Source organism: Columba livia, chromosome 8 (assembly GCF_036013475.1).
Source record: "Columba livia isolate bColLiv1 breed racing homer chromosome 8, bColLiv1.pat.W.v2, whole genome shotgun sequence".
In the NCBI taxonomy this organism is placed as follows: Eukaryota; Metazoa; Chordata; class Aves; order Columbiformes; family Columbidae; genus Columba; species Columba livia.
Window position 1 is genome coordinate 4,466,740 of NC_088609.1, and position 21,099 is coordinate 4,487,838.

The 21,099-nt window shown below is 52.0% G+C and overlaps 1 protein-coding gene across 4 annotated transcripts in view; it reads left to right on the forward strand.

Moving 5' to 3' along the window:
• The window catches only part of ERI3 (ERI1 exoribonuclease family member 3), a 134,968-nt gene that overhangs the window by 70,817 nt on the left and 43,052 nt on the right, over positions 1-21,099 (forward strand). The window contains exons 6-7 of one of the 4 annotated variants that reach the window (XM_021285656.2): positions 530-708; positions 793-5,761. The exons of 2 other annotated variants lie outside the window; for them this stretch is intronic. In XM_021285656.2, the coding sequence (XP_021141331.2) occupies positions 530-667 (138 nt within the window). In that variant the 3' untranslated portion in view covers positions 668-708; positions 793-5,761. Of the gene's footprint in view, positions 1-529; positions 5,762-21,099 lie in introns of those variants that run through there. One more of the 4 variants, XM_065071616.1, reaches the window with a different exon arrangement.

The window sequence follows — 21,099 nt, forward strand, 5'->3', positions numbered from 1 at the left end:
TTTGGGCTTTCAGGTGACATCTGAATATCTGGGGCCCTGTTTCTGTGGTGGTGAGAGTTGCCTCGGAGGAGCCGTGTCCTCCAAGAGCTGAGGTTCTGTGCAAACATCAATTACTGAAACACATACTCCCGGCAGGGAAGAGCGGCGGGAGGCTTGCTTTGTGTGTGTAAACGCTAGAGGCGTTTTGGTGATATTAAATAATTTCTGATGGAAAAAAAAAATACAGAAAACCCCAAATCCAAACACCACATCTTTAGAGGTCGTTAAAAGCTGCCTTTCCGCCCTTCCTTCTTCTAACAGTTTCACTCGCTAATTGGAAACGGACTGTATTAGTTTCATTAGGAGCGATTAATGCTGGCTGTAGATAGCCCTTAAATATATGGTTTTGATGGTAAATCTGTTGTTTTAGTTGGTTTATTTTTTAACTTCGTGATATTTTCGGCAGATCCCTGGTCCCCCCAGCCCGTCTGTGCCACAGGTACCTCGCACAACGTCCCTTTTAATTCCCTCCACTTATTTTTTACGTCAGGTGTTCCTTGAAGTGGCCTTCACAGCTCTCCACCCTTTCAGCCGACGACTACGTCAGGGGAAGATGGACTTGCGCCTCCCCGCAGCTTCATTGCATATGCACACGCCGTCTGCCCCGGCGGCACGACTGCCTTGGTGAAGAATCCAAGGGGCTGCTGATAGCAATCATTGATTAAGAGGGTAATTGTCCTGAAAATTCAGATTGATCAAAAGGCAGAAATGATAACTTGTGTAACTGTGTTTAAAACCACGTCCTGTCAATAGGGGAGACTGAGACGTGGCGAGCAGAAAGCAGGGAGAATTGGATATGCGAGCGGGTGAGTGTGCCGGTGGTTCGGGGAGGAGGGGGAGCCATTCTTCCTTGGGGTCCGTAGCAGGATGTTTCTTGTCACTGACGCTGGGCTATTGGAGATTCAATCACTTTTATCTTCCCCTCTCTCTCAATCCAAATGCCTTTTCATATTAGAAAATTAGAATCAGCTCTGCTCATGCAAGATTTATTAGCTCTGCTGAGCAATACCACAGAAGAGTAAATGATGTTGCATTTCAGGGGCTCTTTACACATTATGACCAAACTTGCAACTTCTTAAGTATTCTTCCATTGAGCCACTGCAGGATGTGAAAGGATTGGGAGAGACAAACTTCTCTCTGGAAACAGTTCTGCACCAGTCCGTATGTCTCTTCTTTATTATGGGAATGATTGGATTTGGTTGCTAATACGGATCTTTTCTTTGGGCTCTGTTTCTGCTCTTATTGCTCTGGAAATCAGACTTGTGTCTGTGAAATCAGAATTGTGTCTGTTTATCGCATTTTTTTATTGGTCCCCTTTGTAGCAACACTTTTTGCTTCTAAAATTCATATATTTGGAGCTCTGCTTCTAGCTGGCGCTCGTTTACATCTGAGGAAGACAAATCCTGTTTCCTGCTCAAATGTTTTCCCTTGTGTTTTGCTTTTTTAAATGCCTTCTGACCTTACGTCTTACATGGCTCATGCTCTCCGTAGTGATGGTCCTTTGATCTTATAGATGCTAAAGTTCTCTAAAGACATGAATGAATCTAGGCTCATAACGCCTAACAGATATTATTCTGGGGATACTGAGGCACGGATGAGTTAGAAGATTTTCCTGTGAGTCCATATCAGAGATCGGAATAGAAATTAAGTCTCGTGTCTCCTGTTCCTGAGCTTCAGCGACAAGGCTTGTTTGTGAGTCTTTCCATTTTCAATTTGCTTTTCAGGCATTAAGTCCGCACAGCATCTTTGTGAGGGTCACTCAGCCGCGAGAGTCAGGATGACTGGCTGTTGGGAGCCTCTGCCTGGGGTGCTGTTCAGGTTTTTCCCCCATCTTAAAAATTAAAGCATTTGAGATTCACAGTATTTCACTGATGATACACAAATCCCTCGTGCTCTGCAGTACTCCACCCCTCTCTCACAATGGGCATGGTGTATGTAGCCCCCATACAAAACCAGTGGCTGTTGTCAAGGTAAACACCATTTTTCTGCTAGTTCTGGTTTGGAATGTTCCCAAAAGGGAGCAAATTTTTCTTCTGCCATCATCGTTTAGCAAAGTAGACAGCACCACACAGGGATGCTGATACCGCTGCTCAGTGTCTCACACCAAAGCCAACATTAACAACAGAAGCCGAAATCAAGCTGTGGAAGGGAACAGTCTGTTCATAGCTTCATCTGCTGCCATCATCGTGCAGTGGAGCCCAGCACCTGCAGTTGAGCTTCTGCCAGTCTGTTTTCTGTTTGGGTCTGATGTTTCCTTGACATGCCCGAGCTGCTGGGAGGATCGCAGTGCAGACAGGGTGGAGGAGAAGCTGGGGCAGCCTCATGGGGAGACCCCCTCTCACCCATCAGCTTAGCCAACATGGGGCTTCTGCACGGCTCATCATTGTGGGCTACAAATGCTCAGCGTCATCTTCTGCTTGGCAGGTTTAAAGGGACTTTATTAACAGGCAGTGCTAATTACATTTAAAACAACACTGTACTTGGACCTCTTCAAATGCCTGTCTAACTTGGCACGAAGTTTTGCCATTCATCTTAGCAAAAGGCATTTCTGAAGAGCTGCTTAAAGCCGTGGCTGCTGGCAGCGAGGCTTCTCCTCGAGTGTTGGTGCTTGGAAGGCGGATACACTTGACAAGCAGAAGGACTTGACTTTTTCCCCTTTCGTGTACAAGCACTATGTATTATTCAATGTCTTCTTAAGTCAATGCTGGGTTATTAATCGGTCGCTTCTCTGCATGTTAAATTTGCCTGCTAATTTCGAGGCTCTGAAAAAGGACTGCAGCTATGAGCTTGCACGGTGTTTTCCTTCCATGAGCCTCATGTGTGCAACCTGGGGTGGCTGCACCCCACTGCCTTGGGTTCGGACGTTGTGGTGCTGCTTGTGCGCCAGCCACACAGGGAGGTGAGCTCTGGGTTATTGACTTATTGCTGCCATTTCCAGATAGTCAGTGATGGTGGGAGGGAGCAGGGGCAGGGCCACAGCAGTAAAAGCTTTGCTGAAAATCGAGGATGAGGCCCCAGCAAGCCACTTCCTAAGGAATGGGGACACTACAGCCCAAGGTGACACCAGAGATACGGTGGTGTCCAGGTTTGGGGCAGGCCCAGCCCGGGAGGGGTTTGCTGCATGAGACAGGTGTTCCCCACCTCCCCTTGGCTCCTGCTCAGTCTGCAGGCTGATGTAATGAGTTATTTGCAGCCAGTTTGGAAACAGCCTCTGAATGTTGGGGCTCTTCCTCCCCTGTTCCCCAGCCAGGCCTCCATGCTCTGGTCTCCTCTCCCTCCACGAGCTCTGGCAGTGCCGCCCGCAGTCGGCAAAACACACGGGCCAGCAGCGCCTGCACGTTCCAGGAATCACGTCAGCTGTCATTACTTACATTACCTTGATCAGTTATGTCACCGTCCATCATCATGTCTCTCCCAGGAGATGCTGAGAAAGGAGGAGAGGAGCAGGAATTATAAAGCGCTTCTGCGGTGCTCCGCCAATCCCACCGCTCTGTTGGCTGAACATCTGTCATCAGACAGCTTGAAGAGAAGGTGCTTTGTCTGATGGATCTTCCCATTGTAGCTTAACAGCGAGGAACCTTCTGCAACACTGGGACTGCCCCGGGGGAAGAGCGCTGGGGGCTTTTGTGCGGTTTAACATGAAGGGAATGATGCTGCTCCTTGGAAGGATCTGTGGGACTGCAGGAGAGCCTGCTGGCCAGCTGGGGCTGCAGGCTGGGCTCTCCTGGCTGGGGGCTGCTGCGGAACCAGGCAGAGTTACCAAAACTGTGTCTGGTCTGAGTGGAGCGGAGCTCGGACTTGCACGTTGTGCCCACGCGTGACTGCAGAGGATTCCTGGCCACGTCTCAGGTGGGAGTTCATCCTCCCTTTGGCCTGGCGCTCCAAATTCTCTGAATGAGAATGAGAGTTGGCTTTTGATTAAGGAAGCTTCTTATTTCTAATGGAAAATGATCTGGAAAGTTTCCAGCCCTGGTTGATTTGGGACTCTGGCTCCAGTTCCAGCAGCAAGAGTCGCTTCGGCTGGGGGAGAACACATGGCGGTAGCTGTGTCTGTCTCTGGTGGCAGAGCCCATGGTGTCACAAGTGGTGGGGAGGATGGTTTGTCTGTCTGGCTGCCTCATTTGTGCTTGAACTCAAGGTGGGTTTGAGAGGATAAGGAGGAATGTGGCCAGGAGGTGCTCCATGGTCATAAATCCAGGTTTCCCAAGGCTTGTGTGACTATGTCTGTCATGGCTGAAAGCGAGAATGGTTCAAGAAACACACATCACCCGGCAGGATGCACTGGGAGGTGGGGAAGGCAGTAGCAGCTGCCTCTCTGGATTTCTTGCTGTGTGCATGTTGATCCTGGCACTATGACTTTGGGAGAAACACCACGTGCTAAGCACAGCGCTCACAATTTCATTTCTGTTGGCTGGGCGGGGGCTGAGGGTGGTTTGGCAGCAGCTGGACCTCATCAAGTGTCAGGAGGTGGGTGTTCAGCCCAGCTGGCACTTGGCTGTGTCTCTGCAGAGATCGGGGAGCTGGAGAGGAGGAAAGCCCGAGCAGGAGGGGGCTGAAGTGGGCGAGAGAAGTTTCATGGTTCTGTATGTTTCTCCTTGGCACGGCTCCATCAAAGGCCAGAAGATGGGCTGTTAGAACACACAGAGGAGCTGGCTGGTACACGGGTGCTGCCTTGGGTGTGCGTGTGGGGAGGTCATGGGTGGCTGAAGCAGCTGGTCTCAGAGCTGTTCGAGCCATCTTGTGCGAGTACAACCAGCAAGGTCTGACCTGTGATCCATCCTGCCACTTGAAGAACTTGCATTATACAGAAGCGATGCTTTCTGTGAGCTGGGGGTATCGCTGCTGTTACTTTTAGCTGGGTTGGAAGAGCTCTTGCTGTCCCCAGCTCTAGGTGTAGGCTTTGTTGTGCTGGATGGCCCAGGTGCGTGGAGCCTGCCAAGCAAAGGAAAGACGGCGGAAGGTACATGGACCAGGGGAGAGTTGTTCTGGACGTGGGTTTCTGTGGTGGGGGGACAGCGAGTGAAGTGAGTAAATACGTGCTATAAACATGTTCAGAGCATCGCTGCGTGAAGAACCCAGCACAGCCTTTTTGAGTAAATAGAAAGAGAGCCTGGGTTCAGTTCATATGTCTGTTTTCTTTTCTTTTCTTCTTCTGGTCAACTGTGGCTGTAGATAAGAGTTTTCTATTTGAAGTTCAGAAGGGAAGGGAAATCCATTGTTAGAAGAAGAGACTTTCTTTTTGCTTGATATCTATCTCCAGCGACACAGCGGAGAAGGAAAAGATTTGCTATGATAAAGGTAGCTTTAAAAAAAAAAAGAAAACACCACATTGAGTGTTGCTTTTCTCTGTACTTCAAAGCCTGGAGTAATATGGAACAGTGTAAAAGAAGAGAGAAAAAACCACAACCTAGCCCAGCCTCTGCACAGGGGCTGTGAATACAGAGCCAGAATAAAGCATCATCCTGGCCAGAAATCCAGCGCTCTGCCCCAGCCATTCATCTGGGTTTGGCATGGGGTTATTCCGTGTGCCCAGCACCTGCCGGGAGTCCACGGGGATGGGCTGTGGGGGTGCTGGTTGTGGGGGGAGCAGAGGAAACGTTTTGCTGCTGTGCATCCTAGGGAAGGACTGAACCAAGGGAAGTCACTCGCTGGAAAGAAAATCAGGCAAGTCTGGAAGCAGTATGGGAAAAATGTGCCAATAAACATTTAATTATTAAAATAACTCGGAGATTGCATGGAGTGTTCAATACAGTGTGGCAGAGTGAGAAAGCTGAGCAGTGCAGCTCCTGTGAAGGCTGAGGGTGGGAAATGGCTAAACGTCTCCATCCACATGTGCCAGAGCCCACAGGGCTGGATTTCTGGGGTCTTGGCTTCCTCTAGGGCTCAGTTATTCCCAAACAAACGGAAGCAGAGGCGTGCTTGGGAGGGGGTGCCTGTGGCTGCCACCCCCTTGCTTGGAGCAGTCACGGCTGGGCTCCACGAGCTTACAGGGGAGCTCCAGTCTCCATGGTCACCAGCAGGACTTGGGTGGCCCAAATGTGGGTGCAGGCTGTGCGGCGTGGGAAGGGATGGGAGCTCCCTGCCAGGGGACAAGACAGTGGACAGAGGTGCAGCCCAGGGAGCCGGGGCTTGTGACACCCCCGCTGTGTCCATGCAGGCTTCCCCTGTCCCCCAGCCCCCTGGGTGCCCTCCAGCCAGGCCGATGGCGTGGGGCCCCACATCTGCTCTGCTGCTGTCATGGTTTTGGTCTTCATCCCCATCTCAAGCCCAATGCCTGATCCTGGCTTCTGGGGCAGCCCTTGCTGTGCCAGCCCGAGGGAGCTGCTGCTCTGGCAGCATGTCTGGGGCTTGCTGAGCTGCTGGGGCACCCCTGGAGCAGACACTGGCCGAGATCCCCCGTGCCCCTCTGAGAAGCTGGTGCAAGTAAAGGAAAGAGCCAGTGTGTGCTGGAGGCTTTGCCGCTGCAGGAATCTGAGGAGGAACAGGACGAGAAACCAACAAACTCATTTTCTGCACTGACCTGAGCAGAGGCTGGAAGTGAAAAGATTTCCAGCAAACCTGGTCTGGTCAGGGTTGCTAACGAGCCTTTCCTTTGAGCAATGTTTTACATTCTTTAAAGATCGCAGGGAGCTCTTGGGGAGAATCTGCTAAAGTAAATGGCAGAGTCAAGTGTGCCGGCTCCTTTCTTTCCCTTTTCTGTTCCCTTTTTTTTTCCTTTCCCCTTTCTTGGTTCTCTTTATTATGTGGAGTTGCTCTGGCTCTTTCTCTCACTTCTGTTTCTCCTTTTGTTCTCTCTTTGTCTATTTATCACACTGTGAAGGTTGAAAGAGATGTTATTAATCTGGGAGAATGAAGGCAGGATTAGTGGTATGAATCGGATTTTGAGAGCTGTAATGATAGAAAGACTCGCTCTGCTGGCGGGCTGCGTGAGTTTGATAAATGGGGAGCACTCCAAACTGACTGGCGCCTTCCTCCGCACTGCTCGCTCTGCCCGCTGGGGCGTGCCATGCTCTCAGATCTGCCAGCCATCCCACACCGCTCCTACCTGAACCAGAGCAAAAAGCCAAGGGTAAATCAGAGACAAATATCTCCCATCGCACTTAAAGAGATCATTTCTTTCAACATCTTTTTCAAACAGAGTCCTGTCAAGTTCTTGGACAGCCTCGTGTGGAGGTAGGATCCTTCCTCGGAGCCGCGGCCACGCGTTATTGTCTCCTGCTGTGGCTTTGCGGGGGGCAGCGGGGAGTTAGTGTGGCTGTGGCAGGGATCCCGTCCTAGAAGGCACAAGGAAGCAGGATCATCTCTGTAGGGCTGCACCCTCCTGCGTTTGCCTCCTGAGGATTGCACCGGGCTCCAAAGCCCCCTGGGGCTGGAACAAGGCAGGGGGTGTTTAGCTGAAAGTCGCTTTAGGGTCTTTACCCTGAAATCTCCTGCCCTTGCTTAACATGAGTCAGGTCCCCTGTTATCAAGCTTGAAGGGGCAAAGCAGGCTCTAGGGACAGCCAGGCAGAGCAACAGACTCCAGCTATGGGGCAGAGCAGGGCTGTCTGAACAAGCACCTGTAGCAAGTAGGGTCCCTTCCTGGGGTCGCCCCACTCCACGCTTACCCACTTGAACCCTTCCTCATCCTTTGGGTGTGTGGTGGTTCATACCGCACCCTACAGAGCCAGGAAAGCTGGAATCAAACCTGTAGTTGTAGCCCTTTGGAGCTGGTTCATGAGCTCCCTGCCCTGTTGCTGTCGTGCCACTGGGCTTCCATACATGGAGGCTGTGCCCTTGTCCTGCGGCCCTCATGGTGGTGCTTCCCCCAGCCCGTGCTATGGCTTCTGCTGTGGACATTTTGGGCTCGCTGCTTGTTACTGTGGCTAGGTTTGGATCTTGTGGTCCAGCCTGGGAACATGCATTTGCTGGAGTGAGGTGTGTTTCTTGAAGGCCACGTGCAACGTGTTGGGAAGGTTTGTGTGCTTCAGTGCTCCTCACCCAGGGGCTGTGGTCATGGACTCGGTCCTGCAGCCCAGCCAGGGAGCACTGGGTGTCTGGGCCACCTGCCGCGACAAGGTTTGCGTCTCACCCGCATTGAGCAGGGGATTGTTGCTCCGCACAGGAGGGAGAACGGCGGTGTCCAGGAGGCACCCTGCTTCGATGGGGGAGTCAGACCACAGGCAGCCCAGAGTTGTCAATGTCCCTTTAACTACAAGGTAATGGACTCCCCCACGCTCGGGCTGAGCTCTCCTCCTGCCTTTGCAGGAACGGTAATGATTGTCAAGGTAGAGCTAATGAGACGTGCACATCTTTAAAGGATCATGGCTTCTGAGACAAAATTAAAAGAAAAAAAAAAAAGAAGGAAGAGATGGGGGAAGGAGGGAAAGTCCAGCTGCACTGTCTTGGCCAACGAGGCGTCCGTCTGTCCATTCTGCCTGCCCCTCAGCAGGATCACCCCGAAATGACTAGCAGAGTCTGCTTGCTGCGGCAACTCCCGTTTGGCCCTGGGAGCCTCCTTGTCTCCCCAAGGCCTCTCCACGGCCCATCTGCAGGCTGTGGTCCCAGACGGGGAGCAGGGCAGTGCGGGTAGGGGAGAGCGTGTCAGGGAGCACCTGTGCTGGGCGGGAGCAGGAGGGCAGGCAGCACAGCCAGGCTGTGCCACAGCTCCAGGGACAGTGGAGCAGGAGGAGGGCATGCAGGGAGGTGAAGGACACAGGAATGTCCTGTCCAGGTTGGTTGAAGATATGAGGATGATGGTGCCGTCAATCCTGGCAGGCTCATCTCTGTCTCCATCCCTTGCTCCCAGGTCTGGGATGCTGCACTTGGCACTTCCAAGCATACATAAAGATGCTGTCTGGATGCCAGGGTGTTATTGATCACCCTAAATGCCTGTCCCGCTGGGGAAAGGAATGGGTGGCTCCCCTTTGGTGTTGGGAAATGCCCATGGGCACTCCTGGCGCAGGAGAGGCTGTGTGGACCAGACTGAGCCAGGATCTGGCCCTTTGCGAAAAGCTGTCGGGGGAGCTGGGACGGTGTGTGCGGACTGCGGTGTGACTGCCCACACACACATCTCCTCCCGTTCTCGCTATTTCAACTTCACAGGTTGAACTGGTTCAGAGCAGCCAAACTAAATGAAGAGAGAAATGATCAGTCAAATATTTCTTAAATCCTGTCTTTAAGAGCTAAGTGCTTGGCTGGAACTTTAAGGCAAGGTAATGAGGCTCTCTTCAGATCAGCTTGTGATGTGGAAACTGCTAGATTGACCAGGCTGAAGAAAGAAAGCGCTGTCACAGCCGGGGACGCGGCGGCGTGGGACTCCCCACGCCCCAGCACTCTGCACCAGCCACTGCTGCCCACAGCTCCCGGCCCCTGCGCCGGCTTCATCCTCATCCCATGAGGAATCAAATACAGCTGGGAGCTGGGGGGAGCAGCCTGCTTGCACAAAAGTGGGTGACTCCCTTCCACATAGGTAGGTGTATATGTCAGTGCGTTGGAGTCCATCCCCAGTTTGCTCCAGGCATATGGGTGAGAGCTTGGAGCAGAGGCAGCGGCCCAGAGGACTCTTGTCCCTCCAAAGGATTCCCAGTGGTTTTCAGTTTTAACCTGACAGATTGGTTTTGCTGCCAGAATCAGAGTGACTTCAAGCCTCACAGCGTCTCCATGAGGTGGGTTGCTCCCTTAGCTCCATCTCTAGCTGGTGCAAGGGGAGAAGCAAAAGAATGTCATTCTTCCAGCAGCCTGCTAAGGATGTGTTGGTAGGATTGGTCCTCTCTTCTCCAGACACCATCCTTCCCTCTGCAGTGGGGCTTTTCTGGGGCTTTCCAGAGCAGAGGGGTTGGTTTTCTGGAGGAAAGGTGGCAGTGCAGGAGCAGCAGAGGAGAAGGGAGCCGTGCTGGGCAAGATGGGATGTAGCAAGTGTCTATTCCCAGCTCCAAAATACTCCTCCTTTAGGCTGGGACTGGGAAAGAACCTGGTCTTACCCAGCTGTTCTGCACAACACTGCTTGTTCAAAACTTCCGTGCCCTTGTTACTTGTTGTGCCCTGGCAGCACCTCACTATCCTGCTCTCCTCTGGGCCTCTCCTGGGCAGAAGCTGGGGACCCTCAGAGCTTTATGCTTTGTTTCCAGGTTTTTAGGCCTTCTGTTGTTAATTATTGAGATGTAATAATGTGATTAGTGCACTATTAAAAAAATCGCTGATATGATTACCATGGATTTAATATCACATGATATATCATTACATTGTTACACGGTGACAGATGTAATTGAAATACACTTATTGGAGCCTGGGGTCGTGTTTCATTCAATCACAGCAGCACCTCTGGGAGACAGAGCAGAAATGGCTAAAAAAAGAAAAAAAGGCATCAGAATTGTAAATTGTAACAAAAACAAAGAAACTTGCAGCGTGTTTAAGTCTGAGCCAACTGCTGCTTTGACTTTTTATCCATAGGAATTCAGAAAGGTGTAAATGGGGGGTGCTGCCTTGTGGATCATCTGGAGGAGACAGTTCAGCCAAGTTGAAACTGTCTGCTCGGGGGATGAGCAGGAGGACTTGTGTTATGGACCGGTACCCAGGAGGCTTCCAGCCATCTTGCAGAACATGCGCCTGGGCACTATGGACACTATACTACTGACCTGCCAGCCCCTCTTGGCCCCCTTTTAAAAGGCAGGTGGACCCAAGATGGTACCCGTTGTGCTGGTGGAACACTAGCCAGCTGCTCCCACCTGATTTTTGGAGTCAGGACCCGCTCCACTGCCTGTGTTTGGCCATGCCCCAGCGGGCAGGGCGGCAGCGGTGAGCTTGCCTGCACTGTGACCCGGGTCGTGTTCCCTTCCATGTCAGTCAGAAGAGGGGACATCTGTGTCTGCCGGGTTATCCTGGGGAGGATCCCCACGTGGGCTCTGGGCAGCTGGGGCAGGAGAGGAGCAGCGCTCGTGTACCCTCTGCAGAGGCCGAACCGAGCCCGGCCAGGAGAGGGACTCTGCTCTCTGCCCATGGGGCTGGGGCAAGGCTTGAGCTATCAAAATGTGCCAGCAGGTGAAGCACAAAGTCCCCAGCTGCTGCTGGCATAAACCTCCTCCTGGTCTTTCCCATTGTGGTGGTGAAGAAGAAGCTGCTGGTGAACAAAAAGAACTCTTTTTTTGTCCATCTCTCCCCCTTCCAGGGAAGCTGCCACCCACCTTCCCATGTCCCCCCAAAGCAAGTGATAGTTTGGGGTGTTGTCTTGGGCAGGATGGGGCTGTGGCAAGATCTCAGAGATACAGCATGATGTGCTTAATGTGCATTGATTGCTCTGATGGTCGTCAGGTGCTAAGGCTCCTCCTGTAAAGAGGATCAGCAAGGGGATCTGACCTCCCAGAACTGTGATTAGGACTTGGGTACACCTGTCCCCAACCCTACTGCAGGTCCCCAGGGTTATTTTATCCCTGTGGAACAGTGTGTAGGTGACTTTAAAACTGAAGGTGCTGTGTTTAATCTCAACCTCATCCAAAACGAAGAAGGAAGAATTTGTGGATGGAATGAAGGCAACTTTTCCAACGAAGAGGGGAATGGCAGCATGGTGAGCTGGAGACATCTGGATGTTTGCATAATGACGCGCCAGCATCTGGCCCTGTGTTACTCACTTGGTGTTCACGCGTTCGGCACGGCATCACCGCCCGCTCCTGCGCGTCTGTCCCCGGAGCTGGGTTACAAACCTGGCTGAGGCTTGAGGGCTCATTCTGTGTCAGGATTTCCATTCTGTGTCCTCCCTCCTAGAAGTGCTCCCACGCCCCTTCTGTGGAGCCGGCGGCATTCCCTTTACAAACCCTTGTTTTGCTGGGAGCTGTAGAAATTCATTTGCAGCTAGTGTGGGAGCGCTCTGGCTGGGAAGGCTCTGGCAAGCATCTTTCTTTTGAGGTTAAAAACATAATTTCAGTCTGACCTCTGAGTTTCAGAGCTTTTGTTGGTTTTCTCCACCCCCAGATGGTTTTTGTGTGTGATTTTAAAATAGCCTTCTTCTCTTGGTTGAAGCTAGCTGATGCGTCTGCTTTCTCATTTGAGGATTGTTGTGTTTTATTAATGCTGTTATTATTCCATTACTGTCATTGTGCTCTTTTATAGCAAATAGCTTAATTTAGTTGAGATACACAGATGCTGAGAGTTTAAGTGAAATCTTCAGCACTTGGTATGCTGGGCACTGAGCAGATATTCCCCAAGCACTTTGGTATAAACCTTTCACTTAAAAACAAATTGGCAGCTGGGGGAATGCTGGGTGGCAGGAGTTTGGGAGAGGGGAGAAGGGGTGGGGGGTCCCTGTTTAGCACCCTAGGGGGTACCGCATAGTCAGATGTGACTGTAGGTGCTCAGGAATAAAGCTCCCACTGAGGGTTTTGCCCCCAGGATGGGCTGTGGTGGGACTTTATTCCCTACAGATGCTGTGGGATGTGGGGAATTACACCGTCAGCATTGCTGGGTTGCTTTGGGTTGGGTTTTTTAGCGGTGGGAGGGCAGAGCGTGCTGCATTTTCTGCAGCTGAAGCTGTGTGGCTCCTGAGAGGTAGGGACTGATCATGGTGTCACCCCAAAGCAAAAGGCACAGTGCCATTGAAACCAGCTGAATCTGGGTGAAGGACAACATGGCTGATGGAAAACTGGACTGTGCTGTCAGGAATTCCTGGGGTAGAGGAGAGGGGTTTAGAAATAGCGCTGGTGACAAGACTTAGGGGCCAAGGGTGCTGTTGTTAGAAATTACTTGAGTGCTCAAGCCTCCCGGGAAGTTGGTGCAATCCAGGCTCCAAAGTACCTTAGCTACTTTTGAAATTTTACCTCTTATTGTTGACAGATGTTCATCTGAAATGGATGTTTCTTGCTCGGTGCCTCTGGGCATTCATTAATACTAGTGATAACAATTCCACATTGTCTCCTACACCTCTTTCCCTGCCTCCATCCCTTAAAAATTACAAAGATAAAGCTAAAACACTGTTAGTGTCATGTTATTTCTGCACTTAACTCTTACTGCCTTGGCAAAACCGGCTGATCTTGGTGCCAAAATTACCTTGTGTGGGGCAGGGAAGGCCAAGAAGGGAGTGAAGTAAACCAGAGCAAGCGGGTGCCATGCAGGTTGATGTGGCTGTGTTGGCTCAAGCGAAGGTGTCCTCTCCACCTGGCCATGGTGAGGAGGTGCCATGTCCCTGCTGGACGGTGCTTCAGGGCCCTGTGCCGTCCTCCTCTCCCTCCCCTGGTCTTCCTGGGGAGGGCTCTTCTCCTCTCTCTAGCCCCTTGGGGCAGCCTCTTTGGGGTGCAGCTGGTAAAGACTTCCTTTCCCCTCTTTTCCCATGGCCGAGCGAGGGAGCAGCTCCCCGTGGTACAGGACGGGTCCGGGAGGAGGAGCACACTGGCCCACACTGCCCATCCCCATTGTGCACTCGTAATAGCTTGGAGGTCCGTGGGAAGTTGTTGGGATCATTTTATCTCCCTTCTTTGAGGAAGCTTTGTGGCTTTATCTGGCTTTCAAGGCGACTGGGGTAGCTAACAACATGCACGGAGCATCCTCTGTGGAGGAGGCCCGGCGCCCGGTTTTGCTAGAGGTCTGCTTTACCACTTATGAGAAACGAGTTAACCTCCCTTTGATCTCGGTTCACGGCTAACCCTTTAACAAAGTCCGGGATGTGCAAGGAAATCAATACTCAAGGCATTGAATTTAACACCAGCCATCAACTCAAGCGTAACACACACGCTGACTGACTCCCATTACAAGGAGCGGGCGGGTTTGAAGCCGGTTTCCCAGCTCTCTGGGGTGGCAGCGGGGAGGGCAGGCACGCTCGCTCAGCTTGCTGTCACTCGGGGGGGAGTGAGAGGGACCTGGTGCGCTCTGCCATGTCCTCCCGATCAGCTCTGCGTCCTGGTGCTCCTTGTCTCTCTCCTTATGCCTCTGATTTGCAACCCCAGCAGCTGTTCCCCAGCACAGGAGCAGAGAGCTCGGATGCGGTGCGCGGTTGCTGAACGCCTGTTTGTGTGCAGACATAATTGTTCTTTGGTGGTGAGGAGCTGCGGTGGCACTCAAAGCAGGGCAGGTGTTGCTCAGCCAGACAAAAAAGGTACTGCAAGTTAAAAATCTGAAAAATAAAATGCTGCAGGCAGGAAAGGTTGAGTGTCTGGTCAACGAGGCAGTCCTGTTGTTTCTCCAGCTTCAGTCTTCCCCGTGGAGATCTAATTAGATCAATGGAGAGCTCATTGGGACACGTTGCTCCACACCAGCCGCTCGCTCTTTGCTGGCGCGTTGGCAGGAGGTGGCAGTGGGGCTGCCTGGTACGGCTCTGTGGCCAGAAAAGCCAGGCAGTCCAGGGCCAAGCACTTTCTACACAGCCCCTGAACCTCCTTGTCACATCTCAGCCCTGTGCTGCAGACCGGCTCCCCACAGGGGGACTTTTCTTCTCACTTGCTTTTCTTGTTTCCATCAGCTGTAGCCAGAGCTGGGACAATGACAGCTCCTTCTACAGGGAGTGGGGCCCAAAGGCACCTGTCTGGCCGGGTGTCACAGCCCTCCCCAGTGCCTTGCTACAGGCAGAACTGCAGGCACAGCTAAAAGCCATAGCCGGAGTGTCCCAGCTTGCCCGGTAAGGAGATCCTGGCTGAGAGGGTGGTCGCTGCCTGTGTCTTTGCAGGAGCCCAGCCTGGCTGGTGGTCAGTAAGCCTGGTGGCACCAAAGAGCCATGGAGGTACCTTTCACTGCTCTGGGAGACATGAGTTGAGGTCCTTAATTTTCTGTCATCCATGTCATGATCTCCTGTGACCGTCTCAGCGCCATAACACAGTGCTGGTCCCCTCTTCCCATTCCAGGTAGCCAGTTCTGCACCCAGCTCCTGCCTGGCCATAGCTGCTGCAGTTCATGCCTCACACCTCCTTCAATGACCTCTCCTCAGGACCTTCCCATGTCCTCCTCTCAGGTCCCCATATTCTCTGCTTTCCTGACCTCTCTCCAAATCCATTCTTTCATGAGGTGCTGCCTGGCCCCTTGGACCATCTCCTTCTGTTTGCTCTTCCATCGAAATTAGGGAGCCTCAGTTTAGCTGCCTGCTGCCCTGGCACGCTGCGCTGGCTGGCACACGTGCATCGCCTGCTTGCCTGGTGTTTGCATCCATCAGAGCTCTTAGAGCTTTAACCTCCTCAGTCTTAACCCTGACCTGAGTCAACAATCATGAGGAAGATCTGCTGCTTAGATGATCCAGTGTAAACTCTCCCTTTGATTAGACAGGTATCATCCCCAGGCACCGGCGCAGCAGCTCCTTGTTAACTTTCCTCGGTGTTCCCTCACTGCAGCCATGAGAGCCTCCGATGCGGGCAAGGGACATGGCTGCTGCCCTCCTAATCTTTATTGATCTTTTCCCTGATGCCTCGTACATTGTATTCTCTTGCCTTTCTCTTGCTCTTCCAGCTGCCTCTCCACTGAGCGGCTTTGCATCTTCTGGGAGTGCTGAGAAACCGTTTTATTTGATTCTTGCAGAGCAGTAACACTCAGAGGCCCTCACAGCTCCACTGGGTTGGTGCTGTGCCAAATATGAAATACTGAGTTTTTCTCCTGAGAATCTGCTGTCTGGGAGGAGGAGGTAAGAGGGAGCGGGGCATATGTATCCATGCCCCTCTGGTCTGTCCTATATGGGCCAGTTTCTCTGCAACGTGCCAGAGGTGAGTTTTGGAGAAGGTTATGTGGCTGTCCTGGGAAGGCATGGTGGACATGAGAGTGTGGAAGAAGTTGTATGATGTGAGCAGAGATCTATCTGGTAAGACATGCAGTCAAGTGCATAGAAGTGTTGAGATGGTCCTAGAGGATCATTCTTTTGATTTCTTTCCCATCCCTCAGGACCTGAGTTTTAGGAACAGATTGTGAAACCGAGATGTGAAGCTGCTGGTTGCCCAGCACCCCTCCCTTGCTGCCGCCTTGCAAGCTCCTAACCTTGACAACACCAAGCAGTGAAAACCAGAGGGTCGAATTGCCTTGTCTTGCACTTGCAATGTGAACAGGCATGTGGTCGTACAGCACCTTCCCTACACTTTTCTCTTTATAACCTGTCTGTGGGTCTCTGCCCTCCATGGTCCCATGCTCCCCCTTTCTGGTGTGTTTGTGCACAGCAGCCGAACTGTCACCAAACTTACCCATTCCAAAAATGTCCAGAGCACCGTGTGCTGAGACCTGCCGTGTGTGGTGCAAAGGAACGGTGTGTCTGCTCTGGACAAATGGCTTTGTTTTGCACTGGAAAAACTGAAGTCAAAATGTCACATCAGTGTTTCACACAGGAATGGATTGCTCCTTTCCAAAGGGCAGCAGCCCTGTCACTGGGTTTTACTTTGTGCTTCCCAAGCAGAACTGCTCCCACACAGTGAAACAAGACAATATTTTGGCTGTTCCATCCTGGTTTAGGATGAAAGGCAATGTCAGAGCATTGATGTTTTTGGTGGGGTGGATGTGGTTTTCCAGCCAGCTACAGCGAGAGCACGTTCCCTGACAGGGGTGGAGGATGAGTCCCGGGGATTTGCTGCTGCTGCTTCCAGCACGTTTGATCCACCCGGCTCTTTCAAGGTGTGTGGAAATGAGCTACAATCTCATCATTCCTGCAGAGGCTTCTCGGAGGAGATAGCGGAAGGGTCACAGCGCCTCTGGAAATCTCCCTTCAGGCAACGTGCCGTCGCATCTCACAGCAGACAGACAGAATAACCTTTAGGGCATGGTAAGAGGCAGCATTTTGAACTCCAAGCCCAGAAGCTCGGGAGCTCGTTTCTCTGCCACATCCTCTGTGTCCCTGCTGCTTCCTGCATCCCCCTGAAATACCGTTGTCCTAATCCATCACTTCCTTAGCTGGCATTAAAACAAACCAGCCAGGGAGTTGGTCCTGTGTGTGCCAGCCACGCAGAAACAAGCCTCCCCTGCGGAACACACCCTGACCCTCTGCTATGGCCAATTTTGCCTTAATTTTAGCCGCTCCCAGCGTGGCTCCCCTGCCCTCTCTCGCTTTCCCCCCCTCGCAGCCTCCATGCAGAGATGCGGTACTTGGGTCCTGAGCTGGTTTTCCCCCAGATTTATCGGTGGGCTGGAGCTGGGGCGCGGGCAGGCTGGCCGGGGGAGCAAAGCGCCGGCTCTCCCTCCTCCCCTCTCTGGAGTAAATAATGGTACTTTTTATTTAGCTATTATTTCCCAGTGGCAGATATCTCCTCGGCTGTCTGTTTAACTATCTTTATCTCATCCTCTTTCTCTGTTTGATATAGTTATAGATAAACAGATAGCTACCTTAGTAAATAACATGTTTTTAAGAAACCGGCGGTATGGTTAACATAGTGTAGCAGCTGTTGATTTGTCTTTCACTGTTGGCTTTTTTTTTTACTTAAGGAAATGCTTTAAATAAGGGATACTTCATCTATTAAAAAAAAATACACTTGTAGCAGCTGCTAAGCCCATCCATAAGCCTGCTTTACGTTGTATTTGTGATGGGACTGACAGTGCATGGAGGAGCCTGATTATACACAATTCCATTTTAGCAAGCCCTGCGATGTAATTTCACAGGGCGATCAGTGTTTGAATGTAATAGCAGCCTGTGCTAAGGTGTCAGAATATTAAAGGCGCTAATGGAAAAGCTCCCTGGTACACAAGGGGGACAGCATTACAGGAGACGTCGCAGATGGCTGGGCACTAAACTAATGGGGCAGGATCCAAGAAGGGAAAAAAAACCTAGAGAAGGGAGAGCTCACGGGAGCACGGGCACCTGCTTCCCTCTCACACGGAAATTAAACAGCGAGCGAGGGAGCGGCAAACGTGTGCGTGTGTAAAAATAGAAATCGAGGGGGGAAAATACCCCCTTCCGAAGGGCTTGAAGGTTTTGACAGTGAGCCCAGCGCTGGTTTTTGCTTGGGAAAGGCATGGGGTTGGATTAAAGGAGTGTGGGTTCGGGGGACTGTGGGACGCATCTGAGCATCGCAGCCGTTGTTCGTGGCCCTGGAAAGAGAAGAAGGTGGTGATCAGTGGATACCGTTACCAGTTTGTGGTGTAACACAGCAAAGCCACAGCTCTCTTTGGTGGTTGTTAATCTCCAGCTAAACCCAAGGAGGGGGAGATGCACCCACCTCACTGCAACCTCAGTGACTCAGCTCTGCAGCACATCTGCTGGGGCCATCGTGCTGTTTTCTGTCCTCATGTATCCAAGCGCTGATGGTAGGTCTGATTTTGGGGTGGTGCCAACATTTGCCTGTTTTCCAGCATGGTTGGAAGCATCTTCCTCTTCCCCCTGAACCTCCAGTTTCCACGGGAGCAGCCAAAATTGAACTGGTCCATTCTTGTCTGTGTGGCAAGGCAACCGTGGTTGCAGTTAATCATCCGTGAAGTATGATTGTGGGTTTTCCTTGGTGTCATACCCAACTGTCCCGCTCTGCCCGCCATGGTGCTGTGCTGGGGAAATCCTGCTTCACTTGGCCCCGCAGGGTCTGTCCCTGGGGGACAGCACCACAGGACATAAGCCCATCCTTCCCAGGGCTGGACGGGTAAGTCAGTCACATGCAGGTACTCCCTGGTAGCTGTCTGCCATGTCTCTGTGTGTGTCTGCCTTTGAGGCACTAATCAGGAGCAGCTTGTGTACCTCTGTGTTGGGAACTGCTTGCAGACATCACCGTAACCCAGCCTGGGTCTCGGTTGCCCCGTGATGCAGCCAGAAATGCCAGGACACGATGAGAAGGCAGCCCTGTTCAAACAGATGTGACCTGCAGCTGAGGCGAGGGCAGGGCCACTTGTCCCAGACTGGGAAAGGCACTGGGCATGTGTCCTCCAGCCTCTTGTCTTTGCTCCCACCCCTGCAGTGCTCTGCTCGTCTGCCTGACCCCAAACCCAGACCCCCAATCCTGCCAGCAGCCCCCATCTTTGAGCTGCTTTATGCACTTTATGGCTCTGCTTGTCCCCTCTCCCGGGCCAGCGCTGCCCTGTGCACGCTCCAGCTCTATTTCTCAGCCCTCCAGGGGCCCAGACCTGTAGCTTTGTTCTGCTTGTGACCAAACCCAGGGCTTGGACCCAGGTCTCCACAGCATTAACCCAGTGTACCGCCAGCCGCAGAGCACACAGCAGTCGAGAACATTTTATCCAGGATAATCCCTAGCCTGGGAGCAAGGCAGAGACTGTTCTTGTTCAAACACAGGGAAATGTGAAGCCTAAACCGCTTGGCACTTTGACACTCCAGAGCCAGACACACTGGCGTGTTCCTGTTGCAGCCTAAGCCAGGGCTCGTGTGAACCCTCCCCAGTGGCCGGGCCACCTCCCCGCTGCCCAGCGGGGTCACAGTGTCCAAATGCACCCCAGAGAAGGGCTCTTGGTGGCTGCAGGGTCCATCCTGCCCTTCCTGAAGTTAAGAGGAGTTTTTACAGCACATTTGCACGGCTATGGCTGAGTGGGGTTATTGCTGGGACCTGGGCAGGCTGGGGCTGCTCAGACGTGTTTGGGTGGGAAGAAGGGCCAGGCTTGAGATCACTGCGTGCCTCAGTTTCCCTTTTGCAGTACTCCTATGGACAGAGCTCTGATGGCATGGGCTGCTTTTTTTAATAAGGAGAAAGCACATACAGTTATGCTGTGTCCTCCACATCTTACCTTTCCAAAACCAGACCATTCACATTTTTGTGTGTTTAATTTACTGCTTGTGGGTGTTTTAACAACCAGCTTTACAGATGGGCCGAGGTGGACACTGGCTGGGCAAAGGCAGCTTGGCAAAGCCAGCTGGGGCTGGGAAGGTGGCTCATGTGCTGAGGGCTCCCTGCTTGTCCAGGACGTGTGAGAAGGTGGCTTGGTACTCTGAAGAACCTTCACATGGCATTGCATGAAGAGGGCAGAGCACCAGGCAGGGTCTCAGCACCTTTTTGGTAATGTGGCAGGATTGCATCCAGATCCCGTCCTCCGACTTCAGGGTGCTGGCAATGGCAGGAATTTCCGAGGGCAGCACTTCTTTCCACCTGAGTGGGGCAGACCCATTCGTAGTGTCCCCACATTCGATGTGTCAGCCCCTTTCTTCCCCCAGCAGCTCTTGTGGGATTTGTGCTCCAGAGAGGGACGGTCTCTGGGAAAGAGCATCGCTCACATCTTCTCCTGCATCCTCCCATGTCCAAATCCCAGCCAAACCACCTCCTGCTTGGTGGCACTGCTGATTTGCTTGGCAGAGGACAAACACCCTCTACTCTTGTCACCTCCACCCCTTAATTAATAGCACAGATTGTTTAAACCGAGGCTTTGGTGGGTGCCACGTTAGGCTGAAGTTTTTGTGCACTTGGTGCCACTCAGGAGTGTTTGGGGAGCTCGGTGCACCGATAAAAAGTAATTAAAAGTGAACAGTGTTAATGCTGTGTCTGGTCAGTCTGGAGGGCCCCTCTTGCCACTGTGTTTGTAGAAATTAAATGCTTCTTATTAGCGGCGCAGCAGAGATCTGTAATACGTGTGGACAGAAAGGCAGGGATGGATGGAGTTGGTGTCAGGGCAGCAATTGCTTATCATGCCTTATCTGGGAATATGAAACTGTATTGCATGACATCCAGAGGCAGGCTGAATAGATATGCCAATTCATCTCGAGCCCAGGCTTTGACAAGCTAGACTGCCCTTGTTGAAAGGCATCAGTCAAACAAGAGCTGCTGGCTGCTTTTCCCTTTCTTAGACTTTCTCTCGCTCCTGCGCTCCCTCTCTCGCCGCCTCCCCTCCCTCCGCCTTTTTTTTTCTAAGCTTTTTCCACACAAAATTGAAAAGCTTTGGAAATAATAATAATAAAAGCCCCCCAAACTAATACCGTTTTAAGTACACCCCCCCCTCCCTCCCCAAATGGGATTGATAAGGAACCCCAGTGTATGAAGGCATGTTTAGATAACATTGAGAATATTATGGCAAGTGAGAGAAAGTAGGGGGGAAAAGCTTCCTGCCGCGTCTAAGCCGGGAAAGGCGACGGCACCCTGGCTAATACGAGTGTTTAATATTTGATGTGTTGGGATAAAGCAGGATCACCTTCGAATTGAATTGAGTGTCAGAATGAGAATCTATTACTGAAATTCTTGTGTGATTTGACAGCAAAGCAGACGATGTTATTCTTCACTAG